Here is a 24,460-nt window from a genome sequence, read left to right on the forward strand (position 1 = left end):
CACATGCGACCTCTTCAGCTCTGTATGCTGAACCAGTAGTGCAGGGATTACACAAAGATATCTCAATTAATATCTTTAAAACCGATTGTACGACACTCTGACGTGGTGGACAGATCACCATCGTTTAGTTCAGGGGGCTTCTTTTGTTCTTCCGACCTGGACTGTAATTTCAACAGATGCAAGTCTGACAGGTTGGGGAGCAGTTTGGGGGTCTCTGACAGCACAAGGGGTTTGGGAATCTCAGGAGGTGAGATTACCAATCAATATTTTGGAACTCCGTGCAATTTTCAGAGCTCTTCAGTCATGGCCTCTTCTAAAGAGAGAATCGTTCATTTGTTTTCAGACAGACAATGTCACAACTGTGGCATACATCAATCATCAAGGAGGGACTCACAGTCCTCTGGCTATGAAAGAAGTATCTCGAATACTGGTATGGGCGGAATCCAGCTCCTGTCTAGTTTCTGCGGTTCATATCCCAGGTATAGACAATTGGGAAGGGATTATCTCAGTCGCCAAACGTTACATCCGGGCGAATGTTCTCTTCACCCAGAGGTATTTCTTCAGATTGTTCAAATGTGGGGACTTCCAGAAATAGATCTGATGGCTTCTCATCTAAACAAGAAACTTCCCAGGTATCTGTCCAGATCAAGGGATCCTCAAGCGGAAGCAGTGGATGCATTGTCACTTCCTTGGAAGTATCATCCTGCCTATATCTTTCCGCCTCTAGTTCTTCTTCCAAGAGTAATCTCCAAGATTCTGAAGGAATGCTAGTTTGTTCTACTGGTGGCTCCAGCATGGCCTCACAGGTTTTGGTATGCGGATATTGTCCGGATGGCCTCTTGCCAACCGTGGACTCTTCCGTTAAGACCAGACCTTCTGTCGCAAGGTCCTTTTTTCCATCAGGATCTCAAATCCTTAAATTTAAAGGTATGGAGATTGAACGCTTGATTCTTAGTCAAAGAGGTTTCTCTGACTCTGTGATTAATACTATGTTACAGGCTCGTAAATCTGTATCTAGGAAGATATATTATAGAGTCTGGAAGACTTACATTTCTTGGTGTCTTTCTCATCATTTTTCCTGGCATTCTTTTAGAATTCCGAGAATTTTACAGTTTCTTCAGGATGGTTTGGATAAAGGTTTGTCTGCAAGTTCCTTGAAAGGACAAATCTCTGCTCTTTCTGTTCTTTTTCATAGAAAGATTGCTAATCTTCCTGATATTCATTGTTTTGTACAAGCTTTGGTTCGTATAAAACCTGTCATTAAGTCAATTTCTCCTCCTTGGAGTTTGAATTTGGTTCTGGGGGCTCTTCAAGCTCCTCAGTTTGAACCTATGCATTCATTAGACATTAAATTACTTTCTTGGAAAGTTTTGTTTCTTTTGGCCATCTCTTCTGCTAGAAGAGTTTCTGAATTATCTGCTCTTTCTTGTGAGTCTCCTTTTCTGATTTTTCATCAGGATAAGGCGGTGTTGCGAACTTCTTTTAAATTTTTACCTAAGGTTGTGAATTCTAACAACATTAGTAGAGAAATTGTGGTTCCTTCATTATGTCCTAATCCTAAGAATTCTAAGGAGAGATCATTGCATTCTTTGGATGTAGTTAGAGATTTGAAATATTATGTTGAAGCTACTAAGAATTTCCGAAAGACTTCTAGTCTATTTGTTATCTTTTCCGGTTCTAGGAAAGGTCAGAAGGCTTCTGCCATTTCTTTGGCATCTTGGTTGAAATCTTTAATTCATCTTGCTTATGTCGAGTCGGGTAAAACTCCGCCTCAAAGGATTACAGCTCATTCTACTAGGTCAGTTTCTACTTCCTGGGCGTTTAGGAATGAAGCTTCGGTTGATCAGATTTGCAAAGCAGCAACTTGGTCTTCTTTGCATACTTTCTCCTGTTAAGTGTAGTCAGTCCACGGGTCATCATTACTTCTGGGATATTAACTCCTCCCCAACAGGAAGTGCAAGAGGATCACCCAAGCAGAGCTGCTATATAGCTCCTCCCCTCTACGTCACACCCAGTCATTCTCTTGCACCCAACTAATAGATAGGATGTGTGAGAGGACTGTGGTGATTATACTTAGTTTTTATATCTTCAATCAAAAGTTTATTTTAAAACAGCACCGGAGTGTGTTGTTCCTTCTCAGGTAGAATTTGAAGAAGAATCTACCTGAGTTTTTTGTATGATTTTAGCCGGCGTAGCTAAGATTCATTTTGCTGTTCTCGGCCATTCTGAGGAGTGAGGTAAACTTCAGATCAGGGGACAGCGGGCAGGTTCACCTGCAAAGAGGTATGTAGCAGTATATTATTTTCTGAGGAATGGAATTGACTGAGAAAATACTGCCAATACCGATATAATGTAAGTTCAGCCTTAAATGCAGTAGTAGCAACTGGTATCAGGCTGTTATGTTTATATGTTTACACTTCAGTATTCTGGGGAATGGCACTTCACTGGGATAATACTGTATGCATATAACTTTTAGCCTAACTTGCAGTGGGAACGACTAGCAGCAGGCTTTTTAATGACACTTCATTTTATTTGATTTTAAACGTTTTGCTGGCATGTTAAATCGTTTATTTATCTGAGGTACTGGGTGAAAAATTGTTTTGGGCACTGTTTTTCCACTTGGCTGTCGTTTATTTTAATTTAAGACAGTTTACTGAACTTCCCTCACTGTTGTGTGTGAGGGGGAGGGGCCTATTTTGGCGCTTTTGCTACGCATCAGAAATTCAGTCACAAGTCTGTTTTTCTTCCCTGCATGATCCGGATCGTCTCTACAGAGCTCAAGGGTCTTCAAGAATTATTTTGAGGGAGGTAATCACTCACAGCAGACCTGTGAGATTGTGCTTTGACTGTGATAAAAAAGTTTATATTTTGTACATTTTTTCTGCTATTTAAGGGTTAGTTATCCATTGCTAATGGGGGCAATCCTTTGCTAATTTGTATTTGTACCGGGAAAAATTTGATTTTATAGTTTCTCCGGTTCATTGTTAGTCAACTGTCATAATTTTTTTCTGTGCTTCTTAAAGGCACAGTACGTTTTTAATATTACTTGTAAATTGAGTTGAAAAGTATTTCCAAGCTTGCTAGTTTAATTGCTAGTGTGTTAAACATGTCTGACTCAGAGGAATATCTCTGTGCTATATGTGCAAAAGCCAAGGTGGAGCCCAATAGAAATTTATGTACTAATTGCATTGATGCTACTTTAAATAAAAGTCAATCTGTACAAATTGAACATCATTCACCAAACAACGAGGGGGAAGTTATGCCGACTAACTTGCCTCACGTGTCAGTACCTGCATCTCCCGCTCGGGAGGTGCGTGATATTGTAGCGCCGAGTACTTCAGGGCGGCCATTACAAATCACATTACAGGACATGGCTAATGTTATGACTGAAGTTTTGTCTAAATTACCAGAACTTAGAGGTAAGCGAGATCACTCTGGGGTGAGAACAGAGTGCGCTGATAATAATAGGGCCATGTCAGATACTGCGTCACAATTTGCAGAACATGAGGACGGAGAGCTTCAATCTGCAGGTGACGGATCTGATCCCAATAGAGTGGATTCAGACATTTCAAACTTTAAGTTTAAGCTAGAAAACCTCCGTGTACTGCTAGGGGAGGTATTAGCGGCTCTGAATGATTGTAACACCGTTGCAATCCCAGAGAAATTATGTAGGCTGGATAGATACTATGCGGTACCGGCGAGTACTGACGTATTTCCTATACCTAAGAGGCTTACAGAGATAATTACTAAGGAGTGGGATAGGCCCGGTGTACCCTTTTCCCCCCCTCCTGTATTTAGAAAAATGTTTCCAATAGACGCCACCACACGGGACTTATGGCAGATGGTCCCTAAGGTGGAGGGAGCGGTTTCTACTCTGGCTAAACGTACCACTATCCCGGTGGAGGATAGCTGTGCCTTTTCAGATCCAATGGATAAAAAATTAGAGGGTTACCTTAAGAAAATGTTTGTTCAACAAGGTTTTATATTGCAACCCCTTGCATGTATTGCGTCTGTCACGGCTGCGGCCGCTTTTTGGTCCGAGTCTCTGGAAGAGACTCTTGACTCAATAACTATAGATGAGATTTCAAATAAGCTTAAAACCCTTAAGCTAGCTAATTCATTTATTTCAGATGCCGTAGTACATTTAACTAAACTTACGGCTAAGAATTCCGGATTCGCCATTCAGGCACGTAGAGCACTGTGGCTAAAATCCTGGTCAGCTGATGTTACTTCTAAATCTAAATTACTTAAAATACCTTTCAAAGGGCAGACCTTAATAATTTGAAAGAAATTATCGCTGACATTACAGGAGGTAAAGGCCATGCCCTGCCTCAAGACAGAGCCAAACCTAGGGCTAGACAGTCTAATTTTCGTGCCTTTCGTAATTTCAAGGCAGGAGCAGCATCAACTTCCTCTGCACCAAAACAGGAAGGAGCTGTTGCTCGCTACAGACAAGGCTGGAGACCTAACCAGTCCTGGAACAAGGGCAAGCAGGCCAGAAAACCTGCTGCTGCCCCTAAGACAGCATGAATTGAGGGCCCCCGATCCGGGAACGGATCTAGTGGGGGGCAGACTTTCTCTCTTCGCCCAGGCTTGGGCAAGAGATGTCCAGGATCCCTGGGCTTTAGAGATCATATCTCAGGGATATCTTCTGGACTTCAAAACCTCTCCCCCGAAAGGGAGATTTCATCTTTCAAGGTTGTCAACAAACCAAATAAAGAAAGAGGCGTTTCTACGCTGTGTACAAGATCTCTTACTAATGGGAGTGATCCACCCGGTTCCGCGGTCGGAGCACGGACAGGGGTTTTACTCAAATCTGTTTGTGGTTCCCAAGAAAGAAGCAACCTTCAGACCAATCTTGGACTTAAAGATCCTAAACAAATTCCTAAGAGTTCCATCGTTCAAAATGGAAACTATTCGGACAATCTTACCCATGATCCAAAAGGGTCAGTACATGACCACAGTGGATTTAAAGGACGCTTACCTTCACATACCGATTCACAAAGATCATTACCGGTATCTAAGGTTTGCCTTCCTAGACAGGCATTACCAGTTTGTAGCTCTTCCATTCGGATTGGCTACGGCTCCAAGAATCTTCACAAAGGTTCTGGGCGCTCTTCTGGCGGTACTAAGACCGCGAGGAATTTCGGTAGCTCCGTACCTAGACGACATTCTGATACAAGCTTCAAGCTTTCAAACTGCCAAGTCTCATACAGAGTTAGTACTGGCATTTCTAAGGTCGCATGGGTGGAAGGTGAACGAAAAGAAGAGTTCTCTCTTTCCACTCACAAGAGTTCCCTTCTTGGGGACTCTTATAGATTCTGTAGAAATTAAGATCTACCTGACAGAAGACAGGTTAACAAAGCTTCAAAATGCTTGCCGTGTCCTTCATTCCATTCAACACCCGTCAGTGGCTCAATGCATGGAGGTAATCGGCTTAATGGTAGCGGCAATGGACATAGTACCCTTTGCACGCCTACATCTCAGACCACTGCAATTGTGCATGCTAAGTCAGTGGAATGGGGATTACTCAGATTTGTCCCCTACTCTGAATCTGGATCAAGAGACCAGAAATTCTCTTCTATGGTGGCTTTCTCGGCCACATCTGTCCAGGGGGATGCCATTCAGCAGGCCAGATTGGACAATTGTAACAACAGACGCCAGCCTACTAGGTTGGGGCGCTGTCTGGAATTCTCTGAAGGCTCAGGGATCATGGACTCAGGAGGAGAGTCTCCTTCCAATAAACATTCTGGAATTGAGAGCAGTTCTCAATGCCCTTCTGGCTTGGCCCCAGTTAACAACTCGGGGGTTCATCAGGTTTCAGTCGGACAACATCACGACTGTAGCTTACATCAACCATCAAGGAGGGACAAGAAGCTCCCTAGCGACGATGGAAGTATCAAAGATAATTCACTGGGCAGAGTCTCACTCTTGCCACCTGTTAGCGATCCACATCCCAGGAGTGGAGAACTGGGAGGCGTATTTCCTAAGTCGTCAGACTTTTCATCCGGGGGAGTGGGAACTTCATCCGGAGGTCTTTGCCCAAATACTTTGACGTTGGGGCAAACCAGAGATAGATCTCATGGCGTCTCGACAGAACGCCAAGCTTCCTTGGTAGATGCTTTGACAGCACCTTGGACCTTCGGGATGGCTTATGTGTTTCCACCCTTCCCGATGCTTCCTCGATTGATTGCCAGGATCAAACAGGAGAGAGCATCGGTGATTCTAATAGCGCCTGCGTGGCCACGCAGGACCTGGTATGCAGATCTAGTGGACATGTCATCCTGTCCACCTTGGTCTCTGCCTCTGAGACAGGACCTTCTAATTCAGGGTCCCTTCAAACATCAAAATCTAATTTCTCTGAAGCTGACTGCTTGGAAATTCCACGCTTGATTTTATCAAAGCGTGGATTTTCTGAGTCAGTAATTGATACCTTAATACAGGCTAGGAAACCTGTTACCAGAAAGATTTACCATAAAATATGGCGTAAATACTTACATTTGTGCGAATCCAAGAGTTACTCATGGAGTAAGGTTAGGATTCCTAGGATATTGTCTTTTCTACAAGAAGGTTTAGAAAAGGGTTTATCTGCTAGTTCCTTAAAGGGACAGATCTCAGCTCTGTCCATTCTTTTACACAAACGTCTGTCAGAAGTTCCAGACGTTCAGGCTTTTTGTCAGGCTTTGGCCAGGATTAAGCCTGTGTTTAAAACTGTTGCTCCACCATGGAGCTTAAATTTAGTTCTTAACGTTTTACAGGGTGTTCCGTTTGAACCCCTTCATTCCATTGATATCAAATTGTTATCTTGGAAAGTTCTGTTTTTAATGGCTATTTCCTCGGCTCGAAGAGTCTCTGAGTTATCGGCCTTACATTGTGATTCTGCTTATCTGATTTTTCATTCAGACAAGGTAGTTCTGCGTACTAAACCTGGGTTCTTACCTAAGGTGGTCACTAATAGGAATATCAATCAAGAGATTGTTGTTCCATCATTGTGTCCTAATCCTTCTTCAAAGAAGGAACGACTTCTACACAATCTAGATGTAGTCCGTGCCCTGAAATTCTATTTACAGGCAACTAAAGATTTTCGCCAAACTTCTTCCCTGTTTGTCGTTTATTCTGGACAGAGGAGAGGTCAAAAAGCTTCTGCTACCTCTCTCTCTTTTTGGCTTCGTAGCATAATACGTTTAGCTTATGAGACTGCTGGACAGCAGCCTCCTGAAAGGATTACAGCTCATTCTACTAGAGCTGTGGCTTCCACTTGGGCCTTTAAGAATGAGGCCTCTGTTGAACAGATTTGCAAGGCTGCAACTTGGTCTTCTCTTCATACTTTTTCCAAATTTTACAAATTTGACACTTTTGCTTCTTCGGAGGCTGTTTTTGGGAGAAAGGTTCTTCAGGCAGTGGTTCCTTCCGTATAAAGATCCTGCCTGTCCCTCCCGTCATCCATGTGCTTTGGTATTGGTATCCCAGAAGTAATGATGACCCGTGGACTGACTACACTTAACAGGAGAAAACATAATTTATGCTTACCTGATAAATTCCTTTCTCCTGTAGTGTAGTCAGTCCACGGCCCGCCCTGTTTTTTATGGCAGGTCTAAATTTTTAAATTATACTGCAGTCACCACTGCACCCTTTAGCTTCTCCTTTCTCGTTGGTTCTCGGTCGAATGACTGGGTGTGACGTAGAGGGGAGGAGCTATATAGCAGCTCTGCTTGGGTGATCCTCTTGCACTTCCTGTTGGGGAGGAGTTAATATCCCAGAAGTAATGATGACCCGTGGACTGACTACACTACAGGAGAAAGGAATTTATCAGGTAAGCATAAATTATGTTTTTACTAAATTCTACCATTTTGATGGGTTTTCTTCTTCTGAAGCAGTTTTTGGTAGAAAAGTACTTCAGGCAGCTGTTTCAGTTTGATTCTTCTGCTTATAATTTCAGTTTTTTTCATTATAAGATTTAAACTTTATTTTGGGTGTGGATTATTTTCAGCGGAATTGCCTGTCTTTATTTTATCCCTCCCTCTCTAGTGACTCTTGCGTGGAAGATCCACATCTTGGGTAGTCATTATCCCATACGTCACTAGCTCATGGACTCTTGCTAATTACATGAAAGAAAACATAATTTATGTAAGAACTTACCTGATAAATTCATTTCTTTCATATTAGCAAGAGTCCATGAGGCCCACCCTTTTCTCCAACATTGGTGTGTCCGGTCCACGGCGTCATCCATTACTTGTGGGAAATATTCTCCCCCACAGGGAAAGGCAAGGAGAGCACACAGCAAGAGCTGTCCATATAGCTCCCCCTCTGGCTCTGCCCCCCAGTCATTCTCCTTGCCGCTCTGAACAAGTAGCATCTACCACGGGGATGGCGAGGAGTTTGTGGTGTTAGTTGTAGTTTTTTATTCTTCTATCAAGAGTTTGTTATTTTAAAATAGTGCTGGCTTGTACTATTTACTCTATAACAGAAAAGTGATGAAGATTTCTGTTTAAGAGGGCTATGATTTTAGCAGACCGTAACTAAAATCCATTACTGTTATCACGCAGGACTGTTGAAACAAGAGAACTTCAGTTGGGGGTAACAGTTTGCAGACTCATCTGCTTCAGGTATGACTGGTCTCCTTCTAACAACACAGGCTAATGCTAGATGACAGTCATATTTCCCCTCAGGGGAAAAGGTAAGCCATTTTTCTTTCACCTCAGCAAAAAAGATAACAGGCTTCCCCTTTTTGTTTTTTATGCTGGTAGACACTGTTAGGGGCAAAATCGATTGGTTTTTATTACAATATGATACCATTTGAAATATTTTATAAGCTCACATACACTGGGGAACGTTTTTTATTGATCTGGCTTGTTTTAGACACCTAAATCTAGTCAGGAAGGCCCCTTCACTCTAGTGTGCTGAGGGAGGAAGCCTCATTTTGGTGCTTCAGCTGCACAGTTGATTTACAAGGCAGTGCATGCAGATAGGGTCCTGTGGCTCAGAAAGTGACTCCAAAAGGCTTTTCTCCAACATTGGTGTGTCCGGTCCACGGCGTCATCCATTACTTGTGGGATATTCTCCTCCCCCACAAGGAAAGGCAAGGAGAGCACACAGCAAGAGCTGTCCATATAGTCCCTCCCAGGCTCCGCCCCCCCCAGTCATTCTCCTTGCCGCTCTGAACAAGTAGCATCTCCTCGGGGATGGGGAGGAGTTTGTGGTGTTTAGTTGTAGTTTTTTATTCTTCTATCAAGAGTTTGTTATTTTAAAATAGTGCTGGTATGTACTATTTACTCTGAAACAGAAAGAGATGAAGAGTTCTGTTTAAAAGAGGATTATGATTTTAGCAGACAGTAACTAAAATCAGTTGCTGTTCCCACACAGGACTGTTGAGATGAGAGAACTTCAGTTGGGGGGAACAGTTTGCAGACTTTTCTGCTCAAGGTATGACTAGCCATTTTTCTAACAAGACTGTGTAATGCTGGAAGGCTGTCATTTTCCCTCATGGGGATTGGTAAGCCATTTTCTTAGTCTCAAACAGAATAAAGGGCTTATTATGGGCTATACACTGGTAGACACTCTTAAGGGCTAAATTGATTGCTTTATTTAAGTATTATATGCAGTTTGAAGTTGAATTTCACACTTTTATAACAGTTCCATCGTTCAAATGGAAACCATTCGAACAATTTTATCTACAATCCAGGAGGGTCAATTTATGACTACCGTGGATTTAAAGGATGCGTATCTACATATTCCTATCCACAAAGATCGGGGGTTTTACTCAAATCTGTTTGTAGTTCCCAAAAAAGAGGGAATTTTCAGACCAATTCTGGATTTAAAAATTCTAAACAAATTTCTCAGATTGGGGAACGTTTTTTAGCACCAGGCACTTGTTAAGAAACCTTCCCAGTCAGGAAGGGCTTTCTCTGTAGAAGGCAGAGCCTCATTTTCGCGCCATTACTGTGCAGTTACTTTTGAGTACAGTACATGCAGCTGCATGTGTGTGGGTCTGGAATCCACTAAAAACGTTCCTAGAAGGCTTCATTTGATATCATATACCCCCCTGGGATTGGTGAAGTCGCAGCAAAGGCTGTAGCTGGGACTGTAAGGGGGTTAAAATTAAAAACGGCTCCGGTTTCCACATTTTAAGGGTTAACAGCTTGAAAATTGGGGTGCAATACTTTGAATGCATTAAGACACTGTGGTGAAAATTTGGTAAAGATTGGATAATTCCTTCATAGTTTTTCACATATTCAGTAATAAAGTGTGCCCTGTTTAACATTTAAAGAGACAGTAACGGTTTTGTTTTAAAACGGTTTTTGTGCTTTATTAACCAGTTTAAGCCTGTTTAACATGTCTGTACCTTCAGATAGATCCAAGGATTTTCACAAAGGTGCTAGGGTCCCTTCTAGAGGTTCTAAGGGGTATTGCAGTGGCACCTTATCTGGACGACATTCTAATCCAAACGTCGTCTCTTTCCAAAGCAAAGGCTCATACAGACATTGTTCTAGCCTTTCTCATATCTCACGGGTGGAAGGTGAACGTAGAAAATAGTTCCCTGTCTCCGTCGACAAGAGTTCCCTTCTTGGGAACGATAATAGATTCTTTAAAAATGAAGATCTTCCTGACAAAAGTCAGAAAGTCAAAGCTTCTAAAGCTTGTCAAGTTCTTCACTCTATTCTGCAGCCTTCAATAGCTCAGTGCATGGTAGTAGTAGGGTTGATGGTTGCAGCAATGGACATAGTTCCTTTTGCTCAAATTCATCTAAGACCATTACAACTGTGCATGCTCAAGCAGTGGAATGGGGACTATACAGACTTGTCTCCAAAGATTCAAGTAGACCAGATGACCAGAGACTCACTCCGTTGGTGGTTGTCACAGGATCACCTGTCTCAGGGAATGAGTTTCCGCAGACCAGAGTGGGTCATTGTCACGACCGACGCCAGTCTATTAGGCTGGGGCGCGGTCTGGGATTCCCTGAAAGCTCAGGGTCTATGGTCTCGGGAAGAGTCTCTTCTCCCGATAAACATCCTGGAACTGAGAGCAATATTCAATGCTCTCCGGGCTTGGCCTCAACTAGCGAAGGCCGGATTCATATGATTCCAGTCAGACAACATGACGACTGTAGCTTACATCAACCATCAGGGAGGAACAAAGAGTTCCTTGGCGATGAAAGAGGTATCCAAGATCATCAAATGGGCGGAGGATCACTCCTGCCATCTATCTGCAATTCACATCCCAGGAGTAGACAACTGGGAGGCGGATTATCTGAGTCGTCAGACTTTCCATCCGGGGGAGTGGGAACTCCACCCGGACGTTTTTGCCCAGTTGACTCAATTATGGGACATTCCAGACATGGATCTGATGGCGTCTCGTCAGAACTTCAAGGTTCCTTGCTATGGGTCCAGATCCAGGGATCCCAAGGCGACTCTAGTGGATGCATTAGTGACGCCTTGGTCGTTCAACCTAGCTTATGCATTTCCACCGTTCCCTCTCCTTCCCAGGCTTGTAGCCAGGATCAAACAGGAGAAGGCCTCAGTGATTCTGATAGCTCCTGCGTGGCCACGCAGGACTTGGTATGCAGACCTGGTGAATATGTCATCGGCTCCACCATGGAAGCTACCTTTGAGACAGGATCTTCTAGTGCAAGGTCCATTCGAACATCCAAATCTAGTTTCTCTCCAGCTGACTGCTTGGAAATTGAACGCTTGATTTTATCCAAGCGCCGGTTTTCAGATTCAGTGATAGATACTCTGGTCCAAGCCAGAAAACCTGTGACTAGAAGGATTTACCATAAAATATGGAAAGGATATATCTGTTGGTGTGAATCCAAGGGATTCTCATGGATTAATATTCCCAGGATCCTCTCCTTTCTAACAAGAAGGTTTGGATAAGGGATTGTCAGCGAGTTCTCTAAAAGGACAGAGATCTGCTTTATCTGTCTTGTTACACAGACGACTGGCAGCTGTGCCAGATGTACAAGCTTTTGTACAGGCTTTGGTCAGAATCAAACCTGTTTACAGACCTTTGACTCCTCCCTGGAGTCTAAATTTAGTTTTTTCAGTTCTTCAAGGGGTTCCATTTGAACCCTTACATTCCATAGATATCAAGTTATTATCTTGGAAAGTTCTGTTTTTGGTTGCTATTTCTTCTGCTAGAAGAGTTTCTGAACTATCTGCTTTGCAGTGTGATCCACCCTATCTGGTGTTCCATTCAGATAAGGTTGTTTTGCGTACCAAACCTGGTTTTCTTCCAAAAGTTGTTTCCAACAAGAATATTAACCAGGAAATAGTTGTCCCTTCTTTGTGTCCGTATCCAGTTTCAAAGAAGGAACATTTGTTACACCATTTAGATGTAGTCCGTGCTTTAAAGTTCTATTTAGAAGCAACAAAGGATTTCAGACAAAACTTCTTTTTTGTTTGTCGTTTATTCTGGTAAGAGGAGAGGACAAAAAGCTACTGTTAACTCTCTTTCTTTCTGGCTGAAAAGCATTATCCGATTGGCTTATGAGACTGCCGGACGGCAGCCTCCTGAACGAATCACAGCTCACTCTACTAGGGCTGTGGCTTCCACATGGGCCTTCAAGAACGAGGCTTCTGTTGATCAGATATGTGAGGCAGCAACTTGGTCTTCTCTGCACACTTTTGCCAAATTCTACAAATTTGATACTTTTTGCTTCTTCGGAGGCTATTTTTGGGAGAAAGGTTTTGCAAGCCGTGGTGCCTTCTGTTTAGGTAACCTGATTTGCTCCCTCCCTTCATCCGTGTCCTAAAGCTTTGGTATTGGTTCCCACAAGTAATGGATGATGCCGTGGACCGGACACACCAATGTTGGAGAAAACAGAATTTATGCTTACCTGATAAATTACTTTCTCCAACGGTGTGTCCGGTCCACGGCCCGCCCTGATTTTTTAATCAGGTTTGAAAAATTTCTCTCTCTATACACTACAGTCACCACGGCACCCTATAGTTTCTCCTTTTTTTCTCCTAACCGTCGGTCGAATGACTGGGGGGGCGGAGCCTGGGAGGGACTATATGGACAGCTCTTGCTGTGTGCTCTCCTTGCCTTTCCCTGTGGGGGAGGAGAATATCCCACAAGTAATGGATGACGCCGTGGACCGGACACACCGTTGGAGAAAGTAATTTATCAGGTAAGCATAAATTCTGTTTTTTCTGTGAATGGTGACCCCTAAGGAAGGTAAAAAGCTGCAACAAGTCTGTAGCAGGGATTGTAGTGTATAAAAACGGTTAAATCCAACAATTAGCTCCGGTTTGCTTGTTTTAAGAGCTAGAGTCTCCATATTTGCTGTGCAATACTTTCTAAGCATTAAGACACTGGGGTCCAAATTTCAGAAAAATCGGATATTGCCTTCATAGTTTTTTGAACATTCAGAAATAAATGTGTCATTTTATTATTTAAAGAGACAGTAACGTTTTTGTTTAAAATCGTTTTTATTGCATTGTTTGCCTGCCTAAATCTGTTTAACATGTCTGTTCCATCAGATAACCTATGTTCTGTGTGTATAGAGACAAATGTGGTTCCCCCTTCGAGTGTTTGTGATAATTGCGCCATAGCGTCCAAACAAAATCAGGACAGCTCTGTTATTTTTCATAATGTTGCCCAAGATGATTTATCTAATGAAGGTAGTGGGGATAGCTCTACATCCTCTCCTTCTGTGTCTACACCAGCTTTGCCCACGCAGGCGACACCTAGCGCGCCAGTGCTTATTTCTATGCAACAATTATCAGTAGTAGTGGATAATTCTATAGCAAATCTTTTATCCAAACTGCCAGCTTTTCTGAGAAAGCGTGATTGTTCAGTTTTAAATACAGTTAAAAAGGATGAACAATCAGACGCTGACGATGCCTTATCTATTTTACCCTCGCATCATTCGGAATTGGCTGTAAGGGAAGGGCTGTCTGAGGGTGAAATTTCAGATTCAGGAAAAATTTCTCAACAGGCAGAACCTGATCTAGTGGCATTTAAGTTTAAACTAGAACATCTCCGCGCTTTGCTTAAGGAGGTATTAGCTACTCTGGATGACTGTGATTCCATGGTAGTACCAGAGAAGTTGTGCAAATTGGACAAATTTTTAGAGGTCCCAGTGCACGACGACGCTTTTCCAATACCTAAGAGGGTAGCGAACATAGTGGAAAAGGAGTGGGAGAAGCCAGGTGTACCCTTTGCCCCACCCCCTATATTTAAGAAAATGTTTCCCATAGTAGACCCTAGAAGGGACGCATGGCAAACGGTCCCGAAGGTTGAGGGAGCTGTTTCAACACTAGCGAAGCGCACAACTATTCCTATAGTGGACAGCTGCGCTTTCAAAGATCCTATGGATAAAAAATTGGAAGGATTGCTTAAAAAGATTTTTGTTCAGCAAGGGTTCATCCTTCAACCAGCTACGTGTGTTATTACTGTCACTTCAGCGGCGTCCTTTTGGTTCGAAGAACTAGAAAGGTCGCTCCAGAAAGAGACTTCCTATGAAGAAGTCATGGACAGAATTCACGCATTAAAGTTAGCTAATTCCTTTATATTGGATGCCGCCTTTCAAATAACGAAATTGGCGGCGAAAAACTCAGGTTTTGCTATAGTAGCGCGGAGGGCGCTTTGGCTAAAATCCTGGTCGGCAGATGTGTCGTCCAAGACTAAGTTACTGAATATTCCTTTCAAGGGTAAGACCCTTTTTGGGCCGGAATTGAAGGAAATTATTTCAGACATCACTGGGGGTAAGGGCCATGCCCTCCCACAGGATAGGCCTTTTAAGGCTAAGAACAAGCCTAATTTTCGTTCCTTTCGCAATTTCAGGAACGGACCGGCTAATAACTCCACTGCCGCTAGACAAGAAGGTAACGCGGCCCAGCCGAAACCCGCTTGGAAGCCCATGCAAGGCTGGAACAAGGGTAAACAAACCAAGAAACCTGCTGCTGCTACCAAGACAGCATGAAGGGGTAGCCCCCGATCCGGGACCGGATCTGGTAGGGGGCAGACTATCTCTCTTCGCTCAGGCTTGGGCAAGAGATGTTCTGTATCCCTGGGCACTAGAAATAGTTTCCAAGGGATACCTGTTAGAATTCAAGGGACTTCCTCCAAAGGGAAGGTTCCACCTGTCTTGCTTATCTTCAGACCAGATAAAGAAACAGGCATTCTTACATTGTGTAAGAGACCTATCAAAGATGGGAGTGATAAACCCAGTCCCCTCCGGGGAACAAGGTCTAGGTTTTTACTCACACCTGTTTGTGGTTCCCAAAAAAGAGGGAACTTTCAGGCCAATTCTGGATTTAAAGATATTAAACAAGTTCCTCAGAGTTCCATCCTTCAAGATGGAAACCATTCGGACAATCTTACCGACAATCCAGCAGGGTCAATTTTTGACTACCGTGGATCTAAAGGATGCGTATCTGCATATCCCAATCCACAAATCTCATCATCAGTTCCTGAGGTTCGCCTTTCTGGACAAACATTACCAGTTTGTGGCTCTTCCATTCGGTTTAGCCACCGCTCCCAGAATTTTCACAAAGGTGCTAGGGTCCCTTCTAGCGGTCCTAAGGCAGAGGGGCATCGCTGTAGCACCTTATCTAGAAGACATCCTAATCCAAGCGTCGTCCCTTTCCAAAGCGAGGGCTCATACAGACATTGTGTTGGCCTTTCTCAGATCTCACGGGTGGAAGGTGAACATAGAAAAAAGTTCCCTGTCACCGTCCACAAGGGTTCCTTTTCTGGGAACAATAATAGATTCTGTGGAAATGAAGATCTTTCTCACAGAAGTCAGAAAGGCAAAGCTTCTAAAAGCTTGTCGAGTTCTTCATTCTATTCCTCAACCCTCAATAGCTCAATACATGGAAGTAATAGGACTAATGGTCGCAGCAATGGATGTGGTTCCTTTTGCTCAAATTCATCTAAGACCATTACAGCTATGCATGCTCAATCAGTGGAATGGGGACTATACAGACTTGTCTCCCCAAATTCAAGTAGATCAGGTAACCAGGGACTCACTTCTCTGGTGGTTGACCCAGGATCACCTGTCTCAGGGAATGAGTTTCCGCAGACCGGAGTGGGTCATCGTCACGACCGACGCCAGCCTCTTGGGGTGGGGCGCGGTCTGGGACTCCCTGAAAGCTCAGGGCCTATGGTCGCGGGAAGAGTCGCTTCTCCCGATTAAACATTTTGGAACTAAGGGCTATATTCAATGCGCTCCTGGCTTGGCCTCAGCTAGCGGAAGCCAGGTTCATAAGATTTCAGTCGGACAACATAACGACTGTTGCGTACATCAATCATCAGGGGGGAACAAAGAGTTCCCTAGCGATGAAGGAAGTAACCAAGATAATCCAATGGGCAGAGAATCACTCCTGCCATCTATCTGCTATTCACATCCCAGGAGTAGACAACTGGGAGGCGGACTATTTGAGTCGTCAGACTTTCCATCCGGGGGAGTGGGAACTCCATCCGGAGGTCTTTGCTCAGTTAACCCAATTATGGGGCATTCCAGACATGGATCTAATGGCGTCCCGTCAGAACTTCAAGATACCTTGCTACGGGTCCAGATCCAGGGATCCCAAGGCGACTCTAGTGGATGCATTAGTGGCGCCTTGGTCGTTCAACCTAGCATATGTGTTTCCACCGTTTCCTCTCCTTCCCAGGCTCATAGCCAGGATCAAACAGGAGAAGGCCTCTGTGATTCTGATAGCTCCTGCGTGGCCACGCAGGACTTGGTATGCAGACCTGGTGAATATGTCATCGGCTCCACCATGGAAGCTACCTTTGAGACAGGATCTTCTAGTACAAGGTCCATTCGAACATCCAAATCTAGTTTCTCTGCAGCTGACTGCTTGGAAATTGAACGCTTGATTTTATCCAAGCGTGGGTTTTCAAATTCTGTGATAGATACTCTGGTCCAAGCCAGAAAACCTGTGACTAGAAAGATTTACCATAAAATATGGAAAAGATATATCTGTTGGTGTGAATCCAAAGGATTCTCCTGGAGTAAGATTAAAATTCCAAAGATTCTCTCCTTTCTCCAAGAAGGTTTGGATAAAGGGTTGTCAGCTAGTTCTCTAAAAGGACAGATTCTGCATTATCCGTCTTGTTGCACAAACGACTGGCAGCTTTGCCAGATGTACAAGCTTTTGTTCAGGCTTTGGTTAGAATCAAGCCTGTTTACAGACCCATGACTCCTCCTTGGAGTCTAAATTTAGTTCTTTCAGTTCTTCAAGGGGTTCCGTTTGAACCTTTACATTCCATAGATATTAAGTTATTATCTTGGAAAGTTCTGTTTTTGGTTGCTATTTCTTCTGCTAGAAGAGTTTCTGAATTATCTGCTTTGCAGTGTAATCCACCATATCTGGTTTTTCATTCAGATAAGGTTGTTTTGCGTACTAAGCCTGGTTTTCTTCCAAAAGTTGTTTCCAACAAGAACATCAACCAGGAAATAGTTGTTCCTTCTTTGTGTCCGAATCCAGTTTCAAAGAAGGAACGTTTATTACACAATTTAGATGTTGTTCGTGCTTTAAAGTTCTATTTAGAAGCAACAAAAGATTTTAGACAAACCTCATCTTTGTTTGTCGTTTACTCTGGTAAGAGGAGAGGTCAAAAAGCTACTGCTACCTCTCTCTCTTTCTGGCTGAAAAGCATTATCCGCTTGGCTTATGAGACTGCCGGACGGCAGCCTCCTGACCGTATCACAGCTCACTCTACTAGGGCTGTGGCTTCCACATGGGCCTACAAGAACGAGGCTTCTGTTGACCAGATATGTAAGGCAGCAACTTGGTCTTCTCTGCACACTTTTGCCAAATTCTACAAATTTGATACTTTTGCTTCTTCGGAGGCTATTTTTGGGAGAAAGGTTTTGCAAGCCGTGGTGCCTTCTGTTTAGGTAACCTGATTTGCTCCCTCCCTTCATCCGTGTCCTAAAGCTTTGGTATTGGTTCCCACAAGTAATGGATGACGCCGTGGACCGGACACACCAATGTTGGAGAAAACAGAATTTATGCTTACCTGATAAATTACTTTCTCCAACGGTGTGTCCGGTCCACGGCCCGCCCTGGTTTTTTAATCAGGTTGAAAAATTTTTCTTTATACACTACAGTCACCACGGCACCCTATAGTTTCTCCTTTTTCTCCTAACCGTCGGTCGAATGACTGGGGGGCGGAGCCAGAGGGGGAGCTATATGGACAGCTCTTGCTGTGTGCTCTCCTTGCCTTTCCCTGTGGGGGAGAATATTTCCCACAAGTAATGGATGACGCCGTGGACCGGACACACCGTTGGAGAAAGTAATTTATCAGGTAAGCATAAATTCTGTTTTTTGTGGTGGTTTTGATTTTTTTGTATAAAGCACAATTATTCCAATTCCTTATTTTTTATGCTTTCGCACTTTTTTTCTTATCACCCCACTTCTTGGCTATACGTTAAACTGATTTGTGGGTGTGGTGAGGGGTGTATTTATAGGCATTTTGAGGTTTGGGAAACTTTGCCCCTCCTGGTAGGAATGTATATCCCATACGTCACTAGCTCATGGACTCTTGCTAATATGAAAGAAATTAATTTATCAGGTAAGTTCTTACATAAATTATGTTATATATATGTGTGTGTGTGTGTATGTGTATATATATATATATATATATATATATATATATATATATATATATATATATATATATATATATATATATATATATATATATTAGCTCTGTAGATGGAGGGCACTCACAGGACTTATACAAAATGGAATCTTTATTTACAACATCAGTTTCACATCAAAGAATGTCGACGTTTCGGCCCATCTAGAGGCCTTCTTCAAGACAATTCGAATCTTTGGCTGGAAGCCCGTTGTGATGTGCTGCACGCACTGTTGAAGATTATGAATTGTTTTGAAGAAGGCCTCTAGATGGGCAGAAACGTCAACATTCTTTGATGTGAAACTGATGTTGTAAATAAAGATTACATTTTCTATAAGTCCTGTGAGTGCCCTCCATTTACAGAGCTACTTTATATTTCAATTTGAGGACTGCACCCAGGCTTTGGCTACAAACATGTGGAAGGAGTGCTAGGCCACCGGCTATATATTATATATGTATATATGTGAGTGTATATATGTATGTGTGTGTGTGTGTATATATAGATAGATATAGATATAGATATAGAGATAGATAGATATATATATAATATGTGTGTATATGTATGTGTGTGTGTGTATGTGTATATATAATTATATATAATGTGTGTATATGTATGTGTGTGTGTATGTGTATATATACAGGGAGTGCAGAATTATTAGGCAAGTTGTATTTTTGAGGATTCATTTTATTATTGAACAACAACCATGTTCTCAATGAACCCAAAAAACTCATTAATATCAAAGCTGAATATTTTTGGAAGTAGTTTTTAGTTTGTTTTTAGTTTTAGCTATTTTAGGGGGATATCTGTGTGTGCAGGTGACTATTACTGTGCATAATTATTAGGCAACTTAACAAAAAACAAATATATACCCATTTCAATTATTTATTTTTACCAGTGAAACCAATATAACATCTCAACATTCACAAATATACATTTCTGACATTCAAAAACAAAACAAAAACAAATCAGTGACCAATATAGCCACCTTTCTTTGCAAGGACACTCAAAAGCCTGCCATCCATGGATTCTGTCAGTGTTTTGATCTGTTCACCATCAACATTGCGTGCAGCAGCAACCACAGCCTCCAAGACACTGTTCAGAGAGGTGTACTGTTTTCCCTCCTTGTAAATCTCACATTTGATGATGGACCACAGGTTCTCAATGTGGTTCAGATCAGGTGAACAAGGAGGCCATGTCATTAGATTTTCTTCTTTTATACCCTTTCTTGCCAGCCACGCTGTGGAGTACTTGGACGCGTGTGATGGAGCATTGTCCTGCATGAAAATCATGTTTTTCTTGAAGGATGCAGACTTCTTCCTGTACCACTGCTTGAAGAAGGTGTCTTCCAGAAACTGGCAGTAGGACTGGGAGTTGAGCTTGACTCCATCCTCAACCCGAAAAGGCCCCACAAGCTCATCTTTGATGATACCAGCCCAAACCAGTACTCCACCTCCACCTTGCTGGCGTCTGAGTCGGACTGGAGCTCTCTGCCCTTTACCAATCCAGCCACGGGCCCATCCATCTGGCCCATCAAGACTCACTATCATTTCATCAGTCCATAAAACCTTAGAAAAATCAGTCTTGAGATATTTCTTGGCCCAGTCTTGACGTTTCAGCTTGTGTGTCTTGTTCAGTGGTGGTCGTCTTTCAGCCTTTCTTACCTTAGCCATGTCTCTGAGTATTGCACACCTTGTGCTTTTGGGCACTCCAGTGATGTTGCAGCTCTGAAATATGGCCAAACTGGTGGCAAGTGGCATCTTGGCAGCTGCACGCTTGACTTTTCTCAGTTCATGGGCAGTTATTTTGCGCCTTGGTTTTTCCACACGCTTCTTGCGACCCTGTTGACTATTTTCAATGAAAGGCTTGATTGTTCGATGATCACGCTTCAGAAGCTTTGCAATTTTAAGAGTGCTGCATCCCTCTGCAAGATATCTCACTATTTTTTACTTTTCTGAGCCTGTCAAGTCCTTCTTTTGACCCATTTTACCAAAGGAAAGGAAGTTGCCTAATAATTATGCACACCTGATATAAGGTGTTGATGTCATTAGACCACACCCCTTCTCATTACAGAGATGCACATCACCTAATATGCTTAATTGGTAGTAGGCTTTCGAGCCTATACAGCTTGGAGTAAGACAACATGCATAAAGAAGATGATGTGGTCAAAATACTCATTTGCCTAATAATTCTGCACACAGTGTATATATATATATATATATATATATATATATATATATATAATTATATATAACGTGTGTATATGTATGTGTGTACATATATATATATATATATATATATATATATACATACACACACACACACATATACACACACACACATATATATGTGTGTGTGTATATGTATATATGTATGTATATATTGTATACTGTGTATGTATATATATATATATATATATATATATGTGTGTGTGTGTGTGTATATATATATATATGTGTGTGTGTGTGTGTGTGTATGTATATATATATATATGTATATATATAATTTCGATCTCACACAAGACATGCTGATCATGCAAACTTTATACATTTCCATGAGCAAAAATGTTTCTATTCATTGTTACACTCTGAGAAGGCATGGTGTTTGTATCCTGATCCTCTAGTTACACATAGCATATGTTTGTATGCCACCGAAACAGTATCACGTTTTACTAGAAGCATTTTTGCGTATTAAATTGTATAAATGCTTCTATATAAAACTGGAATGCATTCATGCACATTTTAAATTGTGATCTTTCTATCCCTTTAATCAGCAGTTTCCATACTGCTAGGATTAGAGGATGGTCCTTATATAAACATGAATTAGTGAACTAACTGCAGTTTGCCTCCCCTGTATTCAGAGAGCCATCCCTAAATACTCAACTGCTAAGGATTGTCAATTACTTATTTTGGAAAAGATTCTTAAATGTTTAAATCTTTGGAGAAATATCCAGGATTAGCGTTTCATTTATTTAAAATATATATGCATAGAACTCTCCACCAGTTAACTTTATATTGACATTTTACATTTCATATTGTTGTTCATTTTATGTTTATACTAGTCTAACAAATTGTGGTTTGTCTTTTCTCAGGCCAAAAAATATATACAATCACTGCCAAAAATTCCCAGGAAGGATTTCTCTTTGCTGTTCCCAAATGCCAGTGATTTGGGTATGTTTAAATCCTATTGAATTCTTATTTCTTAATTTCTACTTATAGGACTCAAACCAGTTTTTTGTTTTCTTTTGTTTAGTAGGAATGATTTAAAAATTAAGAGATAAGAATAGAATCCATCATATAAATAGAATGCTAATATCTTGCCTCCCTCATATAGCACCTTTCAGTTCTGATAGTTGTCTATAAGACGGATCGGGGCAGGGCACCTAAAACCTAAAAGCCCTAGCTCTACTACAGATAAATGATGCCAAATCCCACTGCAATTTTCCTTGTCCTGTGGATGTAAATCGCAGCTTGTAACATAATCCACAAAAACTGTCATTGATGCAGCCTTTTTTTAAACTTTTACTCCTAGAGCAATTTCAATAAGTAGGGTTTTTTTTTAGCTTTCCAGTGGCTTAAGCTTTGTTCTATATTATATTGATTCACATGGTTTAATGGACCATTGAATTATTAGGCAAACAAGTTTATGCTGAGATTATACTGAGATGTATATATTTAAGTGCTCCAGTGATATTAGTTAGTCTCTCGAGCCTGAATGAGTGTTTTGCGATTATAGAGGGACAAGCACTTTATAATTTTTTGCACTAAGGTGTTTTCTGTTTTGCATACCTTGCGCGACAGGGATCAGTGTGTGTTCTCTTATGTACATTATAAACCCAAATATGCATGACTTTGTATTCAACTGAGCTGCCTCTGTGTTACTATATATAACCTATAACAGATATAAAAATGTGTGTGTGTGTGATTTATTTTACCTGATGCTTTCAGGGGGCTCATGTTTGGACATATTGTATGCTGCTCTTAGTTCTCAAATTATCTATAAAATATATTTGGATTATTGGTACATCATCACTCAATACTTGGAGATACTCTTTTGTAATACCTGAATCCAGAAAGGTGTTTATTGAGATGATCATCACTGCCGTGATTTTCTGGAGAGCTTCATGAGGTTGCATCAGACTCCAACTAAACCCCCTAGCAGACCTCCTACGGGACTCTGTCAAATCGCAGCACACAAGCATGTTACTTTCTTTCATGTAATTAGCAAGAGTCCATGAGCTAGTGACGTATGGGATATACATTCCTACCAGGAGGGGCAAAGTTTCCCAAACCTTAAAATGCCTATAAATACACCCCTCACCACACCCACAATTCAGTTTTACAAACTTTGCCTCCGATGGAGGTGGTGAAGTAAGTTTGTGCTAGATTCTACGTTGATATGCGCTCCGCAGCAAGTTGGAGCACGGTTTTCCTCTCAGCGTGCAGTGAATGTCAGAGGGATGTGAGGAGAGTATTGCCTATTTGAATGCAGTGATCTCCTTCTACGGGGTCTATTTCATAGGTTCTCTGTTATCGGTCGTAGAGATTCATCTCTTACCTCCCTTTTCAGATCGACGATATACTCTTATATATACCATTACCTCTGCTGATTCTCGTTTCAGTACTGGTTTGGCTTTCTACAAACATGTAGATGAGTGTCCTGGGGTAAGTAAATCTTATTTTCTGTGACACTCTAAGCTATGGTTGGGCACTTTGTTTATAAAGTTCTAAATATATGTATTCAAACATTTATTTGCCTTGACTCAGAATGTTCAACTTTCCTTATTTTCAGTCAGTCAGTTTCATATTTGGGATAATGCATTTGAATTAATCATTTTTTTCTTACCTTCAAAAATTTGACTCTGTTTTTCCTGTGGGCTGTTAGGCTCACGGGGGCTGAAAATGCTTCATTTTATTGCGTCATTCTTGGCGCGGACTTTTTTGGCGCAAAAATTCTTTTCCGTTTCCGGCGTCATACGTGTCGCCGGAAGTTGCGTCTTTTTTTGACGTTATTTTGCGCCAAAAATGTCGGCGTTCCGGATGTGGCGTCATTTTTGGCGCCAAAAGCATTTAGGCGCCAAATAATGTGGGCGTCTTATTTGGCGCTAAAAAATAAGGGCGTCGCTTTTGTCTCCACATTATTTAAGTCTTATTTTTTCAGTGCTTCTGGTTGCTAGAAGCTTGTTCTTTGGCATTTTTTCCCATTCCTGAAACTGTCATTTAAGGAATTTGATCAATTTTGCTTTATATGTTGTTTTTTCTCTTACATATTGCAAGATGTCTCACGTTGCATCTGAGTCAGAAGATACTACAGGAAAATCGCTGTCTACTGCTGGAGCTACCAAGCTAAGTGTATCTGCTATAATTTTTGGTATCTGTTTCTCCAGCTGTTGTTTGTATTGCATGTCATGACAAACTTATTAATGCAGATAAAATTTCCTTTAGTACTGTTACATTACCTGTTGCTGTTCCGTCAACATCTAATTTTCAGAGTGTTCCTGATAAACATAAGAGATTTTATTTTTTTAAATCCATTAAGAAGGCTATGTCTGTTATTTCTCCTTCTAGTTTACATAAAAGTTTTTTAAAACTTCTCTTTTTTCAGATGAATTTTTAAATGAACATCATCATTCTGATACTGATAATGGTTCTTCTGGTTCAGAGGTTTCTGTCTCAGAGGTTGATGCTGATAAATCTTGGTATTTGTTCAAGATGGAATTTATTCGTTCTTTATTTAAAGAATTATTAATTGCATTAGAAATAGAGGATTATGGTCCTCTTGATTCTAAATCTAAACGTTTAAATAAGGTTTTTAAATCTCCTGTAGTTATTCCAGAAGTGTTTAATCTCCCTGATGCTATTTCTGAAG

The 24,460-nt window shown here is 41.6% G+C and overlaps 1 protein-coding gene across 1 annotated transcript in view; it reads left to right on the forward strand.

The window, feature by feature from the left end:
- Positions 1-24,460, forward strand: part of MAPK13 (mitogen-activated protein kinase 13) — a 252,293-nt gene that overhangs the window by 156,647 nt on the left and 71,186 nt on the right. Inside the window, exon 10 of the mRNA XM_053706810.1 lies at positions 21,684-21,762. Coding sequence (XP_053562785.1) covers positions 21,684-21,762 — 79 coding nt within the window. The remainder of the gene's footprint in view (positions 1-21,683; positions 21,763-24,460) is intronic.

This window comes from Bombina bombina, chromosome 3, assembly GCF_027579735.1.
Source record: "Bombina bombina isolate aBomBom1 chromosome 3, aBomBom1.pri, whole genome shotgun sequence".
Classification (NCBI taxonomy): Eukaryota; Metazoa; Chordata; class Amphibia; order Anura; family Bombinatoridae; genus Bombina; species Bombina bombina.